The sequence below is a fragment of the Acipenser ruthenus genome, chromosome 31 (genome assembly GCF_902713425.1).
Source record: "Acipenser ruthenus chromosome 31, fAciRut3.2 maternal haplotype, whole genome shotgun sequence".
Taxonomy (NCBI): domain Eukaryota; kingdom Metazoa; phylum Chordata; class Actinopteri; order Acipenseriformes; family Acipenseridae; genus Acipenser; species Acipenser ruthenus.
This window is the reverse complement of record NC_081219.1, coordinates 7,059,851-7,078,132: the sequence shown is the minus strand read 5'-3', so window position 1 is coordinate 7,078,132 and position 18,282 is coordinate 7,059,851. Positions and strand designations below refer to the sequence as shown.

Genomic DNA, 18,282 nt, shown 5'->3' with positions numbered 1-18,282 from the left:
TTTGTTTTATTCTATAAACTACTGACAACATTTCTCCCAAATTCCAAATAAAAATATTGTCATTTAGAGCATTTATTTGCAGAAAATGACAACTGGTCAAAATAACAAAAAAGATGCAGTGTTGTCAGACCTCGAATAATGCAAAGAAAATAAGTTCATATTCATTTTTAAACAACACAATACTAATGTTTTAACTTAGGAAGAGTTCAGAAATCAATATTTGGTGGAATAACCCTGATTTTCAAGCACAGCTTTCATGCGTCTTGGCATGCTCTCCACCAGTCTTTCACATTGATGTTGGATGACTTTATGCCACTCCTGGCGCAAAAATTCAAGCAGCTTGGCTTTGTTTGATGGCTTGTGACCATCCATCTTCCTCTTGATCACATTCCAGAGGTTTTCAATGGGGTTCAGGTCTGGAGATTGGGCTGGCCATGGCAGGGTCTTGATCTGGTGGTCCTCCATCCACACCTTGATTGACCTGGCTGTGTGGCATGGAGCATTGTCCTGCTGGAAAAACCAATCCTCAGGGTTGGGGAACATTGTCAGAGCAGAAGGAAGCAAGTTTTCTTCCAGGACAACCTTGTACTTGGCTTGATTCATGCGTCCTTCACAAAGACAAATCTGCCCGATTCCAGCCTTGCTGAAGCACCCCCAGATGAGTCCAATTTTCAGCTTTGCCCAACACCTGGTCGTCTAATGGTTAGACGGAGACCTGGAGAGGCCTACAAGCCACAGTGTCTCGCACCCACTGTGAAATGTGGTGGAGGATCGGTGATGATCTGGGGGTGCTTCAGCAAGGCTGGAATCGGGCAGCTTTGGCATGAATCAAGCCAAGTACAAGGTTGTCCTGGAAGAAAACTTGCTTCCTATATATATATATATATATATATATATATATATATATATAAATTTTTTATATGCAAAAGTGCCTTTTTTTTGCCATTCCCCCTAAAATTTACAAATAAAGGTAGACAATCAGCCCAGTGTTTTAATATGGAATTGTAATTTGTGAAACGTGAGATAGTAATACATTTTTGTTATCGATCCTCATTGAACAGAAACAAAAGCTTCACGCAGATTGTTTTAAATTTGCTGGAAGTATCAGAGCGCTAGCATTCAAGTAGGCTATAAATTTGGTTAAAAACTGTGTCACATTACATCGAAGAAATGTTATCCGTGTAACATAATGAAATTGGAAATACTGATATATATATATATTAAATTAGGACATACCTTGTACATTAGCACTACGTGAGAGTTTTTGAGAACATACCAGGTACATCCAATAGCAGGGGTTAAACGTTTCAGTAATTTATTTATTGCTGACCTCACATTAAGTGGCGCTCCGCAGACAGTATATATTTAAATGCTCATTCACCTTGCATTGCTGACTGACATGTTTTTTATTGTAGTTTTTACTGACTAGTAAAATTGGATGCTCTGCTGTGTTTGTGAAAGTATTGTCACGTTGCTTTAACAACCCTTACCAAGACGTTTGGGATGCATTCTGGGAGCTGTAGTACAGATTGCATTATTTACAGGCTCCCCCAGAACTACACATCCCACAGTAGCTTGATGTCACTAACACACAGTTTTGCTGACCCAATCAGCAAATGGCTCGTGTAACAAGCACACTCCTTCAGGGGTGGAATTCCTTGCTGAGAGGATTTCAGAAAGTCCTGGATGCTAGCCTGTTATCTTTTTATTATTAATATCTCAGGAACTGTTTCATATTGTTTCACCAAACCTTCAAAAGGCCCTACCTCCACGTGTACTGTAAAATAGCAGCGGTACTACAACCAATACTGTGTTGAATATGCTGGGCCGGTTTCGTATAAACTTTAAACTAACAGGTAATTTATTGAATTCAGTGCTATTTTATTTTAGTTTCATTTAGTTAGCTGAATATGCCATAATTAAAACTTGACTTAGGCTATAGCTGTAAATGTACTGCCATGGTACAGATTTAAACTAATAGAATACATTGTTTAAAAGAAAAAACAACTTCCTTGCGACTCAGATCATAAGATAAACTCATAGTACTGCTGTAAAAGGAAAGCCCCGAAGAGCAAATCTTTCAAGTTGTAGTCTTTTTTCCATCCTTCTGAGCCAGTGGTTTCCAAACCTTTTTTTTTCTGTGCCCCCTTCAGAGATTTTTTTTGGTGCCCCCCCTAATAAACACTAAAATAAAATTATAATATATATTTAAGATGGACACACCTTATTACAATCACTATTCGTAATTGTATTAACACCAATACAAAGAATAATTCTCGTTCTTCATTCCACTTTTAAATGATAAATTAAGGACATGGAGGATTTAAAAGTGTCTGCTAAGAAATAAAAGCCCATTTCATTGTTTCACAGCAAAACCCTGTAAATGAAACAGATTTTACTATTATGGTGTTGTTATTACAGTATACCTGTGACTAGCATGTAATGTTTGTCCAGCTTTTTTTTATTATAACTTGATTAAAGATTGTATTAAAGATGTGTTTAATAAACTGCTGCACCCTCGTTTGCTCGTTTTCTACATTCTGTATGCAGCAAATCCTAAAAGCTAAGCCCCCCCTCCCCTATTTATAAACTGAAGCTATTTATATCTAAATCTAGATTTTTATTTTATTTTATTTGTGAACAAAATGTATCTCATATTAAACCCGCCATCGCTATACATTCAAATGAAGGAGGGCTGGGCGAGCTACAGTAGGTCTGAAATGACACAAGCTCTGGGGGTTGGTCACATTAAATGTGATCTCACTGAGTCTGCCAATTACCGTGGAGCCTTTACAATCGCCAGGAAGTCAGAAACAATGATTTTCCAGTCAGGTCTTGGCGCCCCCATAATAACCTCTGAAAAACACTGTTCTGAGCTGTGGCAATATGTTGGGTATCTCTCACTTTAACCAGTTTGCCACTGTTTTTTGAAGTACTCTCTGCCATCTTTCCAGATTTCTTTCTGCTTTTTGCTACAGCACGTGGGTAGACTAGATTAATCGATCAGTGATGTTTTTTAATCGATCAACACCCACAGGCATGATTTAATCTTTAATCGATTAAAACCCCCAATATAGATAGATAGATAGATAGATAGATCTATATCTATATCTATATCTAGCCTGTATGTAAGAGGGTATTTTTTTTCTTATGTTCTTATCCAGAGGACACAGTTAAATTAAGTAGATGTAGACTTAGGACAGAGGGAAGGAGACACTTCTTCACATAGAGTGGTGAGGGGATGAATCACTTAAGATCCACATTGATAAAGTTTTGAGATCAATAACCTATTAAGAACTGGACCAGCGTAGGTGGGCAGAATTGGCTCCTCTCATTTTGTACATTTTCTTTTCAAAGTTTCACAACATTTTATTTAGATACTAACTGGTTTTTCTATTGCAGAGATACATACCCCATGTTTCATTTTCTGTATGAAAAAATATATATTTTGCTGTATATTAGTGGCAAAAACACTTGTGTAATATACTAAAAGTTGTCATTGCTATTAAGTTCTGAATACATTTTGTATAAAGGTTAATGAGGATATAACAATGTTAGTTCGGGTTTGAGTAATAAACTGTGTAGTCTAATGACTTGTGCCGGTTACTTCTGTTACAGACACCAATGGACAGCCTGTATGCGACCAGTGCCAGCTTCAGTACAGAGGACCTCACTGTGACAAGTGCAAGGATGGGTATTACAGCTCCGACAGCATCTGCATGCCGTGTGAGTGCAATGGGAATGTGGACCCCAGGACATCACCACGCGTCTGCGACCCTGACACAGGCCAGTGCCTGAACTGTTTCAATAACACTGCTGGCAAGCACTGTGAGAAATGCGCGGAGGGATACGTCGGAGAGGACTGCAGTGAACTCTGTAAGGGTGGTTGTTTTCTGTTGAAATATTCAACAAGGATAATAATAGTGTTATCCTTGTATTCTCCTAATAATAGTATGTATTTTGTTTGGATAAAGAACCATAATGGGTGTAACTGAATTATTTATGTTCCGTTGTTGAGTTTTGCTGAAAATGTCGCTTCATTTAAGAGTTAAAGGAAAACATGAAACCGATTTATGTACAGAAAGTGATTATAGCGTTGCGTGTGTCCTTGGCAGAGGACATTCATGGTATCTTGTTTATTCAAGTTCTTACAATTGGAGGGCCTTTAACCTGGCAGGTAAAGGCATGCAGGGGTTGCACGGTTTGGGACTGAACCCTATAAGAAAATATTGAACCAGGTTGTATTTCTAGTTGGGGTCGTGTATTTGTTGGTGCTGGAAACCCAGCAAACCATTGCTACATTGTTGTCAGAAGTGGAGGCGAGGCAGGTACTCCGGCATGCAATTGGAAGCTGGTAGGGGAGAGTGTAGAAAAACAAAACTAGACTCGCCCAAATAATTAGTATAGGCAAAACTAGATTGGCCCAGCATCGATGTTGAAGCTTTGGACGAAACTACACTGGCCCAAATGAATGGCATGGGCAAACCAGATTCACCCAGCATCGATTTTGAAGAGTTGGACAAAACTAGACTCGCTTGGGCTAGTCCCGAAATTCAGTGAAAACCTGTTGAAAAAACGGGTTTCACCCAGTCATCTTTTTCAAGTTTTGGGCCAATCTATATTTGCCCAATTGGCCGCAGAGAGTGCCGAAAAAAGTGGTAACTTTGGGATTCGCCCAGAAGCCCTTGACGAAAACTAGATTGGCCCAGGCAAAACTAGACTGACCAGACCACTAGGTCTGGTCAGTCTAGGCAGTGGTACATTTAAGATCATGTGGTCGGTGAGTTGAACAGTTTGTAATGGGGATCTGTTTCACCTGTTCCTTCATTCTGCTTGATAAATAACTGATGCCCAGTTCATAGTATACTAAGGAAAATGTAATTTAAGTGAACACTACAGTGGGAACAATACTGCAGTCTATTATATACAGCAGAACAGAAATAATAGGACAAGGGAACAATTCTGATGATCACAGTTGCAGCAATAATGGTTCCCACCCATAACACTTGAGCAGGACACAATCTGTTGTATTACACCTCCCTTTCCACGTATACAGACGTGCTCAAATTTGTTGGTACCCTTACAGCTCATTGAAATAATGCTTCATTCCTCCTGAAAAGTGATGAAATTAAAAGCTATTTTATCATGTATACTTGCATGCCTTTGGTATGTCATAGAATAAAGCAAAGAAGCTGTGAAAAGAGATGAATTATTGCTTATTCTACAAAGATATTCTAAAATGGCCTGGACACATTTGTTGGTACCCCTTAGAAAAGATAATAAATAATTGGATTATAGTGATATTTCAAACTAATTAGTTTCTTTAATTAGTATCACACATGTCTCCAATCTTGTAATCAGAGCTTTTTGGCAAGTCACATCAGCTCTTTGTTCACAGACGGAAAAATGAAGCTTTCAAAGAAAAGAACACCATACCTACAGTGAAACATGGAGGAGGCTCGGTTATGTTTTGGGGCTGCTTTGCTGCGCCTGGCACAGGGTGCCTTGAATCTGTGCAGGGCACAATGAAATCTCAAGACTATCAAGGCATTCTGGAGCGAAACGTACTGCCCAGTGTCAGAAAGCTGTGTCTCAGTCGCAGGTCATGGGTCCTCCAAAAGGATAATGACCCAAAACACACAGCTAAAAGCACCCAAGAATGGATAAGAACAAAACATTGGACTATTCTGAAGTGGCCTTCTATGAGTCCTGATCTGAATCCTATCAAACATCTATGGAAAGAGCTGAAACTTGCAGTCTGGAGAAGGCACCCATCAAACCTGAGACAGCTGGAGCAGTTTGCTCAGGAAGAGTGGGCCAAACTACCTGTTAACAGGTGCAGAAGTCTCATTGAGAGCTACAGAAAACGTTTGATTGCAGTGATTGCCTCTAAAGGTTGTGCAACAAAATATTAGGTTAGCGGTCCCATCATTTTTGTCCATGCTATTTTCATTTGTTTTCTTATTTACAATACTATGTTGAATAAAAAATCAAAAGCAAAGTCTGATTTCTTTTAAATATGGAATAAACAATGGCGGATGCCAATTACTTTTGTCAGTTTCAAGTTATTTCAGAGAAAATTGTGCATTCTTCGTTTTTTGTGGAGGGGTACCAACAAATTTGAGCACATCTGTACATCATTTATAACATTATGCCTTTAGGGATGTTTTAAAAGCCGATACAAGAATTGAGGTGTCCTAATTAAAGGTGTATAAATAAATAATTTGAAAATTATTTTGCGTGAAATTTGGATCGAGAAAGGAAAATTGTAAATGGTTTTTATTCACAATAAGAATAAATGCAATTGAGTGGAATGATAAGTTATCAGCGAGAACTGCCAGACTCTCTGTACAGCAAGGGTAGTTTACGTGTTTTCAGCCAAAAGCACCATTTCACTTTTAATTTGTAGTTCCCAACACTCGTAGGTGAAATATAGAAAAATAAGTCAATACCTGTCATACAGTAGAGAAATAAGTCGCCGAAGTAAGGTAAAAATTTCCTTTTTTGGCAGATTTTTGCAGACCCCAGGCACTTTTGTCCACACATATGTATATTACAGACGTCCGAGTTTAATGACAATTAACTTGATTTGTCAACATGGAAATATGCTAGGGAACACATTTATTTTGACGTCTGTATCATTTATATTAAACGATTTATTGATATTTTAAAATGGACTAATCGTGCTAAAATAAAATAAAACATTTTGAATACCCCAGGTAGTTTCATCCACGCATGTGTATATTACATGATATCTGAGTTTAAAAACAATGAACTTGTTTTGTCAACATGGAAATATACTAGGAAAGGCACTTATTGTGATGTCTATGTCATTTATATTAAAAATATTTATTTCTGTTTTAAAATTGAACATTTTATAATATAAATATAAAAAAGGTCTAGCATGCGTGGGATTTGAAACTATAACCTTCAGCTACATGATTAGTTGAGAAAACAAGGAGTATTTTGAAAGATGAAGTCAACCAACTGAGAATTCGTGGGACTTATATTTTTGAGATTTTTTTGGAGATTTTTTTGAGTCATCTCATGATTCTGATCTTTATCTTTGAAAAAAGTAGTTTTTTATTTTATTATTATTATTTGTTTATTTAGCGGACGCTTTTATCCAAGGCGACTTACAGAGACTGTGTGAACTATGCATCAGCTGCAGAATCACTTGCAACAACGTCTTACCCAAAAGCTTAGGGTCACACAGTGATTGGCGTAAGGAAGTACGGTTTCCTCTCGATACTGGTTGATGAGAGTGACACCATTTGTGGTCCCCACTGGACAAAAAGGAATGCTAATTTCTGAGAATTAGCTATGCTGAAGGATAGCCTATATATTTGATAATATATAGTAAAAATAAATAAATATTAAAATAAATGAAAACATAAATCAATACATAGACATTTATTTCTTTCTTTATCTATCTGGATATTTATGTATTTATTTTTGCACTATCAGATATAAACACTGCCATATAATACTGTATGAAACGAAAATAAATACTCAATAGATCTTGTTCAATTGTATATTTGTGAAGATATTTGTACATAATGGTCGTCATGCTTTCATATATTTTTACTTTCAAATTTAAAAATATATTGTAACGACCCAGACAATTGCTTTGTTGCAGGACTTGTTGTCTGTTCAGTTTGTCTCGTCTGTCTTTTAAGTTACATGTATTTTAAGGGGAACAGGTCACGTTGTCACTTAGCATGGGAAGGGGGAGTGAGTGAGTGAGTGAATGAGTGGGGAGAATGTGTTTTGCTGTTTTTTGGAGGTTACAGAGCATGGGTGTGACTGGTTGAGCCGGACAGCGGCGGGAAATGACGGGAGGTTATATAAGAGGTTGCATGAGCCTGGGGACTGGAGACAGTCCAGCGCTGAACTTGAATGAGAAACTACGGGTGCGACTCAGCGAGCGTGTGAGCTGTGACCGGAGAGAATATGCAGTGAAAGTGCCAAGACTAAAATGTAGGGTTATTATTTTGGTGCTGTGAATTCCGGCCCCTGACAGGAATTCTCTGTAGTTTCAAATAAAAAAAAAAACATTTTCAGAATTCAGCACCATCTCCCTGAGTACTACTTCCTAAACATGAAACAATATGTTACAATATACTAAATGAACGGATCAAGCTCATTATGATAGTTTGCAAAATCAGATGAAAGCTTTCAATACAATCAGTATAATACATAATCACTATTTACAAAATCTTGTTTGTCTCGTTACTTGTTAAAACCTGTAACTTTACTGTTATACTACTTTCAAATGTTGTAAAATGGAAGGACAAACTCTGTGGCGTGAAAGCGAGGGCGTCTGCATTGCAAGCTGCATTGGAAGCATGTCTTGGGTTCAATGAAAGCGAGGGCGTCTGCATTACAAGCTGCATTGGAAGCATGTCTTGGGTTCAATGAAAGCGAGGGTGTCTGCATTGCAAGCTGCATTGGAAGCATGTCTTGGGTTCAATGAAAGCGAGGGCGCCTGCATTGCAAGCTGCATTGGAAGCATGTCTTGGGTTCAATGAAAGCGAGGGTGCCTGCATTGCAAGCTGCATTGGAAGCATGTCTTGGGTTCAGTGAAAGCGAGGGCGTCTTCATTACAAGCTGCATTGGAAGCATGTCTTGGGTTCAATTCCCACACAGGGTTTATATTGCAAACTTAATTTTTTTTTTAGTATTTTATTTATGTGTAACAAACACATTTTTAATGTGACAAAAAATGTAGTTGATATGAATGGCACATTCATTGAACAGACATACTTTTGGACACATAACTTTAATGTGCATATATATATATAATGTGCATATATATATATATATATATATATATATATATATATATATATATATATATATATATATGTATATATATATATATATATATTTATATATATGTATATATATATATATATATATATATATATATATATATATATATATATATATATATATATATATATATATATATATATATAGGCAGGATTTGAACATTAACTAGTCATACTTTCACTCCAACTACATAACTGCTACACTATACAGATTCACATCTTAACCTTTTCAACAGACTAGGCTACTATTTACATCTTACCCTATCCAAACGGCAATACATTGCCTCAATATAGGTTGAACAATTTTGCTATTCCCGTAATATGTGTGTGTGTGTGTGTGAGAGAGTGTGAGAGTGTGTGTTATTATCCATTAAGTGAAAAAAGAAGTGATATCTGAAACAAAAACACATCGGATATGTGAAAAAACACCAAGTTATCAAAAGTGCCCAACCATTTAAAGTGGAGATATCAAAAACACAAGCCAAGTTTCACGAAACCATTGCGACAGCCTTGCCCAGCACAAAGCAAACAGGCAAAACTGTAAAACTGATGGGTGCCAAGTTAGAAGAAACAATTGGGGCAACCTTGACCCCCACCGCTTTTACAGTTGTGCCTGTTTGCTTGGTGCTGGCCAAGGCTGCCCCAGTTGTTTATTCTAACTTAGCTTGCGTTTTTTTTTTTTATACAAGTTAGAAGAAACAATTGGAGCAATCCTGGCCCCAGCTGGTTTTACACTTTTGATAACTTGGTGTTTTTCACATTTCCAATGTGTTTAGATTCAAATAGGCAGTTGTTGCTCGCATTGTTCTCCCTGCAGCTGTTCGGAGCAAATTGTACAAGACAAAATCTACAAATTGCAGATGGTAATCTTAACTGATCAAGCCCCACAGGGAGTTACTGAAAAGGGAGTTACTGACAAAATCATTAACACTGGAAAACGTATATTCTTGTGTATTTAAAAAGAATGGCACTTTTACTAAGTGTGTAGGACAAAAGGAAATCATATTTTATTTGAATTATGCAGTTAATTATTCCACCATTCCACCCAATTCTCATTGAATGAAATGTTATTTTCTCTTTGAAAACAATGTATACTTAAAGGCTTATGTTTCAATGACATACTGAAGAAGGCACTAGCCGTAATGTTTGTCTACTTGACTTTCTTGTAAGTTTTGCCAATGACATACTGTCAAATTTTAAAGACAAGAGAAAGTAAATGTCCTTGTTTCTATTACTAATCTGTTCAGTTCACATACACAGTAACGTTTAAAAAAAATACAGTAAGTAATTTGTAAGGTATTTGTAGTGGAGTCTGGTTGTATCAATCTATTGATTTACTAGTTAAAATGACTACATGGTTATGGATCATTCCATCTAGAACATTGCACTGTACAAACCATCCTATTATATTATATATTTAAGGTTATGATTTAGATTCATGGGTAGATGATCCTGGAATTGGGAAGCATTTACCTCTGGACAAAGCAACAGTGTGCCACTAGTACTGGAATAAACCAGCTCTCCATTCAGGAAGAGCAGTGTAAGGTGGAGTAGTAGTGTTGCCATGTGTTCATGGTTTCTTGATAGACGAGCTTCAGCATTGGTCCTCAACCATCTGTTGTTATGACCAAGATTGCCAGTTTAGTCCCTTTGATTGGTAAGTGAGTTGTAGTGATGAGGCGACATTGAATTGAGTAAAAAAAATGAATACAACTTTACAGGGGTAAAAAAAAAAATGATCAAAAGAGCAAAATAATATGTAAAAACAATAGGAGTAAATATATAATTTACTCCTTTTGTAAAATTATTATTTTGGGGGTTTTGTACTAAAAGAAAATTACCTAGTTTGTGTTGGGCCTAATTGACTGGAATAAAAAATAAGACACACTATAAAACAGGAAATGACATTATTTTGTATTTTCTCTTCTAGTAATTCCAACCACTGTTCCTCCGACAACACAAACCACCACAACACTGTCAACCACCACCATGTCGACCGTGACGACTACCAACCTCACCACGCTGCTGACCACCCCCACCACCCATGCCGTCCTGCCCACTCTGCCCAGTGCCAGTGAGAACATCACCACAACCGCCACTGTCAGTGAGGTGTCCTGGACCCAGTTCAACATCATCATCCTGGCGGTCATCATTGTGCTGGTGGTAGTGCTCATGGGCTTTGTGGGGGGCGTCTACATGTACCGCGAATACCAGAACCGCAAACTTAACGCCCCCTTCTGGACCATCGAGCTCAAAGAGGACAACATCAGCTTCAGCAGCTACCACGACAGCATCCCCAATGCAGATGTATCAGGTTTGCTAGAGGACGAAGGGAATGAAGTGGCACCAAATGGTCAACTATCCTTGAGTACTCCTATAAACATGTATAATGCTTAAACCCCATTCAAAAAAGACTTTATGAAAATAGACCAGCATTGTTTTTTTTAATGTTCGATTATAACCAGGACTGGACATCTTGTGTAAGGGATGAAATATGTTTCGTGAAGACGACAGGGGAGCTGACATGTTAGGAAGAACTCCCTAAAATGGATTGACACAGAGACATGTTCTCTAGTAGCACTGAACGGGAAGGTACTTGGAAACTGTGGTGCAAAAAGTGGGATTTACCTCACCTTCATAAAACTGGATATAACACAGAAGATCAGGTCTCCTGTGCATCACCACAAAATATTACAACCAGTGGCCCTCAAAAATAAGTGACTGAATTCACTATAAAATTGCCCAGGCAATATTGGAACCCTTGTTTTCCAAGGGAACGCATAAAGCAGAGATGCAGTTGGTCAGACAACTGTCAAAGCAGCCTTGCGTTTGCAAGTAAAAAAAAAAAAAAAAAAAAAACTTGGTGGATAACTGCTTAAAAAAATACTTTCTGTGCAGATGTTGACCACAGACAGCTGCTGGTATAAAAACCAAGCACTGCACAAAGATGTTATACAAAAATTAAAAAATGACTAATGGATATTATTTAATTAATGGGGAACCTGTATGAACCTACAATAAGGGCAATGGCAATAAAGAGTTTCAGAAAAACAAATCAATGACATACAACTGATACAGCGTGTACTGCATATTGGGACTGTCTCTACCATGTCATTGCTTTTGTGTTTTAAGAAAGGCATAATGTGTCTGTTCATAAGAGTGTACAGAAGAGGGCAGTATTGCTAAGGGCTGGGACCATTATTATATGGTGTTCTGTATCCTTCTGTTGATCTACATACTAAATGTCATGAAGGAGGGATGAACTGCAGTCAGCTGGGTAGCTCAGTGTGATAGAAGTTGCACAGAGAGCAAGAGACTTGGATTCATATCCAGAATCTGAAATATGTTTATGCTACTGTTTCTGATAACATATGCACAGACTGTGTACATAATCTAGAATATTTTCCCCAAATCAGAGTTTTCCCAAGCTTCTTAATCTATTACTTTGCTTGGGAACATTTGTTTGTTGCTTGCTGTCTTAGCAGATAAAACCTTTAACAGAACTGAAGCCTGTTAACTGTTTGATCTATTCCCAGAGAGGTAAACTGCATGTGTAACTTGTATGATACCAAGTGTTTAAGGTGGAAAGGCCCTATAAAACACGGTGTAGTACAATCTTCCTTTTTAGCATTATAGTGTAGAGAGCTTCTATTGGAAACATGACATCGTCTACTCTTCACCAGACCCCCTTATGACTGTATTCCTTTATTATTATTATTAGTTTATCCAAGGCGACTTACAGAGACTAGGGTGTGTGAACTATGCATCAGCTGCAGAGTCACTTACAATTACATCTCACCCGAAAGACGGAGCACAAGGAGGTTAAGTGACTTGCTCAGGGTCACACAATGAGTCAGTGGCTGAGGTGGGATTTGAACCGGGGACCTCCTGATTACAAACCCTTTTCTTTAACCACTGGACCACACAGCCTCCTTGGAGTGATTACAAATGTATTTAACTGAGGGAGCTACAGATGTTTTTATAAAACTCAGAGCATGTTTGGAAAATTGGCCCTTAAGACATCAACAACTTTTGAGAGAATCCAGCTGCTAGGAAACGGACACTCACTGATGAGCCAAATGCCCTCCTCTTGTTCGAAATGCTTATGTTCATTTTTACAGAATCAAGGTTTTAAATCACAATATGCTTGAATTTCCAGCCCTCCCTCGCTAGGAGAGAGGACTGAATGTATTGAATAAATACTAGTCAAACATACCCATCTGTTGCAATACATTTCAAATGCATTAACTGAGGTGCACTTTATTGTAAAATGAAAAAAACATTACATAAATGGACAGCTTCATTAAGTGTTGGTGGGCCCTCCATTGGCGTTGATCTACAGTATACCTCAATAAAAATGTATATTTTGACCATACAACACAGATTGTTTATGAATAACAAACATGCTCCCTGAGAAGCAAACAAAAAGCTGTATTGAAACCCAACAAATTAGCATAGAGGTACATTGTATCCGTCTGTGTCAGACAGTTACATTGAGCGTGCTTCATTTATCCCCCTTTTTTGATAAAGCATTAGGACATTTTAAAAATAAATGTATTTATGGATATAATTTAGTTCCACTAGGGTTTAATTTAACCTGGAAGCCGGCACAGCACTAGTTGTTCTACAATACTTTGCATAATTTAAGATCTAAAACATAAAAGAGAAAAACACATATAATAATAATAATAATAATAATAATAATAATAATAATAATAATAATAATAATAATAATAATAATAATAATAATAATAATCTTTATTTTGTATAGCGCCTAAATGCAGTCATCTGAAAGCACTGAACAATTTAGAACAATAACACTAAAAACAACAAAACTAAATACAACAGATGCACAAGCATGTAGTTAAAAATAGCACAGATTATAAAATAAAACATTGCACAATGACATAAACCTAACCATGATGAAATGCCTGGACATAGAGATGCATTTTTAGTTGTTTTTTAAACGCTTCAGCAGTATTAGCGTCCTTGATCACCTACGGAAGATTATTCCAAAGTCCAGGCGCATAACAGCAACAAGCCCCGTCATCCATAGAACGAAGCTTAGCCTTTGGAATCCTTAACAGACCCGAATTCACAGAGCGAAGGTTACGTGTGGGAATGTATCTCGTTAACAAATCATATGTTACACTGAGAGTATGTTTCATTATGACTGTGGTGGTGCTCCATGTCAATTTTCAGAAATATCACCGTTATAACATGACCTGATTAGCAGTTGTTTTACAAGAAACATAACATTATTGTAACTGAGTTAATCATCAACCAGTCATTCTAGTAATGAAAGGATTACAGTACTGTAAAAAAAAAGTGGTTATGTCAGCATGTCCTGTCCTGTGTGTTACTTACTGGTACCACAATATCTAAAACCATGTTAAAGGTATACATTGTATCATACATACCAGATATGGGAGACCTTTGACATTAGTTCCACAACATACTCTTGGCGTTGGCGTTTGAAAATTACTATTTCACAGAAAGGAAAGAGAAGATTTGATAGACTAAGCAGATAATATATTTTCTCATTGAATTAATTACTTTATTGAAAGTGTGTTTCCATAACCCTCAGACTGAACATTGATGTAGTATTGGTAGATAACCCAATCTATAGTATTTTAGGACTGATATTTAAAATTCATAGATACTCTGATTTTGTAGGTGCAGCATTTTCTTTGGACTAAATTTCTAGGTATGAGTTCTGAAAACTGAATAAAAAAACTGTTAGAACCAACTGTTGGATACACAGTACTGAGTGCTTAATGTGTACCTGCCTTTATGAAAGTAACAAATCTCATACTATGTTTTGTTCTCAAATGCATGCTGTTTGAGAATTTAATATTTTCAGTCAGGCATAATATAATGCACCAACTTATTCTTCAAATTCTCAACCCAGTTTTCTCCATTGTGCAAATTGTTGCTTGCGCTAAAGACAGAGCCAATCCACTGCCAGGGACGTTTGTTTTTGGTACTTGGCAGTTGAGTGGCGTGGGAGCGGAGGTGGAGTGTCAACGCTTCCACACAGCGACCGTCTGTTTTCTATTGTTTTACAACTCTATTTTAAGTGGTGTTTTTTTTTCTTACTGGAAAGCAGTGTTACCAAATCTGCGTATTAAAAATAAGAGGTTTTTGGAATTGTTTTCAGAATGGTCACTTATTTTTGGGTTTCATTTAGAATGTAATAGAAATCACCCCTGGTAAGTAAATACCAGTTGTGTTTCTTTGAAATAATATTTAACCAATGATGATATCCATTTGGTCCTGCGCTTTTCTGTATATATGGTAAGATCGACTGGTGAATAGCAAATCACTGCATTTGATTTATTTTGCCCAAGCTCATTGCTGCTTTCTCGTCCCACTTGGGACTGCCATTTCTCCTACACATTGAATGCTTAGTAGAGTTTGTGTCGTGTAGTTGGTTGTAAAGTATCAGGCTATTTTAGTTTCTAATATGCCAAATATGTGGGTTAAATACGGCAAAACGTACTGTAAAGAGTGGGAGCAACAGAATAACCTAAAAGATTGGATTAAACCAATGGTAGGAGACATCAGCCAGTCACATGTAGGTACTGTAAATTTGAAATACGTGCACATCAGCACAGACAAACACAAGAAAAATGCACAGCCGTTTTCATCCATGCACCTTACAGATACTGGATTTACTGTGTCTAAACCTTGTGCAACCATGCGTCAAACAGAGCTTAAACTGGCCTGTTACGTTGCTTGCCACACAGAAGTTAGTTCTGTTGATCACCGGGGAGAGCTTGTTGGATCAGGTTTTGAGAAAGAAGTGAACCTGCATTGTACACAGTGTATGGCATTGATAAACAACGCTATTGCACCCTGCACGTCCGCCGTTTTTAGTGTTTCTTTGGCAGGGGCAAACCTTAATAATGCACAGGAAACAAATCTAGAAGCAAGTAAACAAGTACAATTAAGGCTTCCAGCAAATATTAGTCTGTGAAAATCCATGTCGGCATTTGGTCCACCAGTTATTCTCTCACAGGCCAAACCTTATCTTGTGTCTGTCTCCATCTCAGGATAGTTTAAAGAGACTTGGGCATCATGGATGCTCACTATCAAGCCATCAACTTCTCGCAGTGGAAGACCAAGGATGACAAAAATGCATCAGAGTCCTGGGTAAAGGTTTACGACTGACCGATGCTAATGGTGAATAGTGCTGAACAGTGTTGTTTACAGTCTCCCTAGTGGCCATGCCTCTGGCAATGCTGATGTGCAACAAATGTTCCCTCAGATGAACATAATGAAGTCCAACCACAAGGACCATGGTGGGTAAGGAGTCTCTGACCTGCATACTGAAAGTCTGTTATGCTACAGCATTTCAAAGTGAACATGTACCACAGTGAGGCAGCAGAAGCATCGGGGCCTGAAGATAGTGAGGACAACCAGGGTTTCTAGTTTTTCATGCTTTACAGGTAAGAAATAGTTTCGTATTGGTTTGAAAAAGGTGCAATATTTAGTTAAAGTTTATATATAGCTAGCAATAATAAATTAGCAACCTATTTACTTTCAATATGGCATTACTGTAATATATGTTGTGTTGTAGCATTTTACAGTAGTTGGACAACTTAACTTTAAGGCTTGCAGTCTGCCATCCGATGTGGGTTGGGCTTGTTTCAAAGGTTGACTGGGTGTATTTTTCTGGTCTGACCTGGCAAAACTGCTGTGCTCGAGCTTGGAAAAATGATCCTGGATTTCATGGCAGTATTTCGTATTGTAATACTTTGTATATGTTGTGGAATACGTGATTTGTAAACTTGTAACACTAGTACAGTACTTTTTCAGATAAACATGTTATGATTTTGATGTGCGGCTCTTAAGAACAGTATTATTGTCATTGCTTGCGCCCCAGCACCTCTTCCTTTACAAATTAAGCACTGGCAGTACTGTTGTACTTATTGAAGCACAAGCATTTAATAATACATCTTGGAGTGTTCCGTGATATTTTAGAGTTAGTACTAATAAGTTTTCCCTTTGTATGGGTTAATACACAACCCTGGATTGTTTTGCACTTGGTATTGATGCTTTGGAATGTCATGCAATAAACCACTTTGGAAATGCTTAGTAATGGCTAGGAAGCATAGATTCTCAGGAAAAGCCCCTATGTATATATGTAAATAAGAATCAAATGGTACTAGATGTGATTTACAGTATCATTGAATCTGAATATGAGAGATGCTGCTGGATTCACAATTGGAAATGGAACCATAACTAATAATATCCCAGCCCTTCCTAGTTTTACCTCCCTTTATAATGATGTAAAAAGTTAAATGAATACCATGATGTACATATTGTGAACTAATATTGCATATATTTAATAAAACAGTTTTTTTTTTGTCCGTAATGCATTTTGTTATTTATTATCTTTGCCTTTGTATACATTTATGTTAGTATAATACCAAAACACACAGAATCTAGGACATTATCATGAATAATTTTATATATAAGTATATTTATTTAAATTAAGTTTAAGATCCAGAACATTTGACCAGAGAATACATTTTAAAATACATCAGGCCATCTAATGCTCTGTGGTTAGTCTAGCTAAGCTTTCTGTGCCATCCACGTCTCAGTGTGCTAAATCTCTGGCTGTGGCAGCGGATGATAGCTTTCGAGTGGGCTCCAACAAGTTCTCTGTATTACTGATATGCTGTTCCACTTTCTCAGGGCAACTTCGATCGAGTGGAGTCCTCCTGGGAACACACAGCTCTTTATCTCAGAAAAAACCCAAATGGCACTCCCAAGCTGAATCAGACCTTCATTTCGTTGAGTTATGAAGCTGAAGCTGGTCCATTTTAGAGGTCTATACAGATTTCTACAGAGACACAAGTTCACTTTTTTGTCTTGGTTCTTGTCACTTCAGAATGGGGATGTACTCCTCAACCTTCTCAAGTTGCCTGCTCTTCCTCGCTTTCTCCCAGGATGTTCTCAAACGCTGCACGGAAGTTAAAGGCACTAAAGGTCTTCCTGTACCTCGGTGATCTCAGAAAGCGCACAAGATGACTTGGACAGACCTCTATTCTGAAGTCATCGTGTCATCCTCCTCCGGAACTTTTCTTTTGAAAGACAACTTGTTTATAACAACAGCTTGTTGACAGCCCTTCTTTTTCCATCCAGCTGAAGAAGGATTTGTAGTCTGAAACATCCAGATATAATTGATTTTTGTAATCAATTATTAACATTTATGTACCTACATTACCTTTTTCCTTTTGATTTTTGTTCCTTTTTGTACACAGCAGTTTTCCTTTTTTGTAGGCCCGACTGGGAGGGACCAGAGGTAATCCAGGATGCTCACCACTGGACAGGACAGGGGGTGTAGCTCTGTGCCCTGACACCAAATGGAAAATCTCATCAATATGAAGGTGTAGCACTGGTGGGTCATCTGCTTCTGAGAGACCAGAACGACATGCAG

At 37.6% G+C, this 18,282-nt stretch overlaps 1 protein-coding gene across 2 annotated transcripts in view; it reads left to right on the top strand.

Moving 5' to 3' along the window:
- LOC117396777 (multiple epidermal growth factor-like domains protein 9) overlaps positions 1-17,209 on the top strand; it is a 153,098-nt gene extending 135,889 nt beyond the window's left edge. For both annotated transcript variants that reach the window (XM_034908933.2, XM_059005344.1), the window contains 2 exons: positions 3,619-3,876; positions 10,765-17,209. In XM_034908933.2, coding sequence (XP_034764824.2) covers positions 3,619-3,876; positions 10,765-11,231 — 725 coding nt within the window. In that variant the 3' untranslated portion in view covers positions 11,232-17,209. The remainder of the gene's footprint in view (positions 1-3,618; positions 3,877-10,764) is intronic.
- Positions 17,210-18,282: the final 1,073 nt, after the last annotated feature.